The sequence below is a fragment of the Orycteropus afer genome, unplaced genomic scaffold (genome assembly GCF_000298275.1).
Source record: "Orycteropus afer afer isolate SDZICR_OR568_19922 unplaced genomic scaffold, OryAfe1.0 scaffold00149, whole genome shotgun sequence".
Classification (NCBI taxonomy): Eukaryota; Metazoa; Chordata; class Mammalia; order Tubulidentata; family Orycteropodidae; genus Orycteropus; species Orycteropus afer.
This window is the reverse complement of record NW_006921736.1, coordinates 3,650,098-3,652,059: the sequence shown is the minus strand read 5'-3', so window position 1 is coordinate 3,652,059 and position 1,962 is coordinate 3,650,098. Positions and strand designations below refer to the sequence as shown.

The 1,962-nt window shown below is 38.9% G+C and overlaps 1 protein-coding gene across 1 annotated transcript in view; it reads left to right on the top strand.

Annotated features, from left to right (window-relative positions):
* The window catches only part of EOGT (EGF domain specific O-linked N-acetylglucosamine transferase), an 83,485-nt gene that overhangs the window by 37,487 nt on the left and 44,036 nt on the right, over positions 1-1,962 (top strand). The window contains exon 6 of the mRNA XM_007946056.2: positions 1,222-1,328. Coding sequence (XP_007944247.1) covers positions 1,222-1,328 — 107 coding nt within the window. The remainder of the gene's footprint in view (positions 1-1,221; positions 1,329-1,962) is intronic.

The following is a 1,962-nucleotide window of genomic DNA, read 5'->3' as shown; positions in this document are numbered from 1 at the left end:
AAGACGAAGTCTACCTACTTTGGTCATGTTGTCAGAAGAGACCATTCCCTGGAGAAGGATGTCATGCTTGGTAAGGTGAGCGTCGACGAAAGAGAGGAAGGTGGATTGACACTGTGGCAGCAGTGATGGGCTCAAGTGTAGCAAGAATCGTGGAGCTAGTTCAGGACTGGGCAGTGTTTTGTTCTGCTGTGCTTAGGGTCGCTATGAGTTGGAGATGACTTGATGGCACCTAACAACAACAACAATTCAATCCTTAACACATGCTTTGTTATTGTTTCCTTTTATATATGGAAGATAATTGTGCCATGGGGCTTCAAAGATGTTTTCTGAGAATAGACCTCCTTTTCCTCTGTGGAGTTTAGCTTTCTGCTGTCTTTCTGAAGCACTGGATAAATTCTTAAGGAGCTCTGATGATGTAGTAACTAAGGCATTTGACTGCTAACCAGAATGTTGGCAGTTCAAACCCACTAGCAGCTCTGCAGAAGGAAGATGGGGCAATCTACTTATGTAAAGATTTACCACCTTGGAAATCCAACAGAGGTCACTAAGAGTCGGATTAGACTTGATGGCATTGGGTTTGGTTTTTTCAGTTTTAGATAATTCTTGGACTGCTGTCTTTCTCAGAATCCAAGTAATCTACCACAAGAGGTTCTCTGGGTCAGTATTCTCTCTGAGCCTTGTCAGACTAAAGGAAACCTTTTTACATCTTCCCACTTTACCAGCTGCTGTCGACTTCAACTCATGGCAACTCTATGTGTCAGAATAGCACTGTGCTCCATGGGGTTGTCAGTGGCTGATTTCTTGGAAGTAGATCTCCAGGCCTTTCTTCTGAGGTGCTTCTGGGTGGACTCGAACCTCCAACCTTTCGGTGAGCAGCTCAGTGCTTAACTGTTTGGGTCACCCAGAAACTCCTTTCCTATTTTACTGGTAGATTATTTGGCTAGTCCATTTTGTAAATTCTTTCTTTTTCTGGAAAGTCCCCAGTTTAACATTTAAATATCAGACTGAATTTTAAATTATTTTTTGTTCCTTGTCTCAACATTAACATTTGTACCAAGTTACATACACGTCGATTAGTTTGAGAAGTTACAGATGTCTCCATAGGGGTGTTTTGTGTCTTAGAAATAAAATCTGCCTAATGAGCCATGTTCTAAGTTACGATGTTGGAATAGGAAGTTTGAGAGAATCATTTTGAAAGTGTATCTGAATTCCTATTTCTAGGTTTGCTGAGCTACAAAGCTATACTGAGCTCAACTTCAGACCAATAGAAGACGGGAAATGTGACATTGTTATTGAAAAGCCAACCTACTTCATGAAATTTGATGCCGGTGAGATGTTAATTTGTCTCTTGCTCACTTACTGGTTAATAATGCTTTCTTTTTATTGTGGTAAATATATGTAATAAAACATCTGGCAGTTTCAACAATTTTCACATGTACCGTTAAGTGGCATTAATTGTGTTCTTCATGTTTTTCAACTTTTTCTTTTTTCTATATACGTATGTAGTGATTTCCTATAACCGTTTGTTAGTAGATTTTTTTGTTTGTTTTCTTCTCTGAAGAAGTAGATGGATGAGTTTGAATTTCCCATTATTTTATTCCTTGCATATCAGAACAGATCTTCATATTTACATAAGATGACTTAATAGAAATCGAAAGATGAGACAAAAAGTTATTTTTTGTAACGAAATTCACTCCATCTGGTTTCTTGAATTACCTGATTTGGATTGTGCTTCATTCAAAACTTTTTAAAATGAAAAGCCATAGGTATACTGTGGTATGAGAGGAATGTCAAGGATTTCACTGACAAACTTTCTTACATAGTTTGCATGACTTTAAGTGAGCTTAACATTCTCCTAGAAGTTAGCACTGCTGTTGTTGTTGTTGTGTTGTTATGTGCCATCGAGTCGGCCCCGACTCATAGCGACCCCTCCTTGGGTTTCCGAGGCAGTATCACTACGGA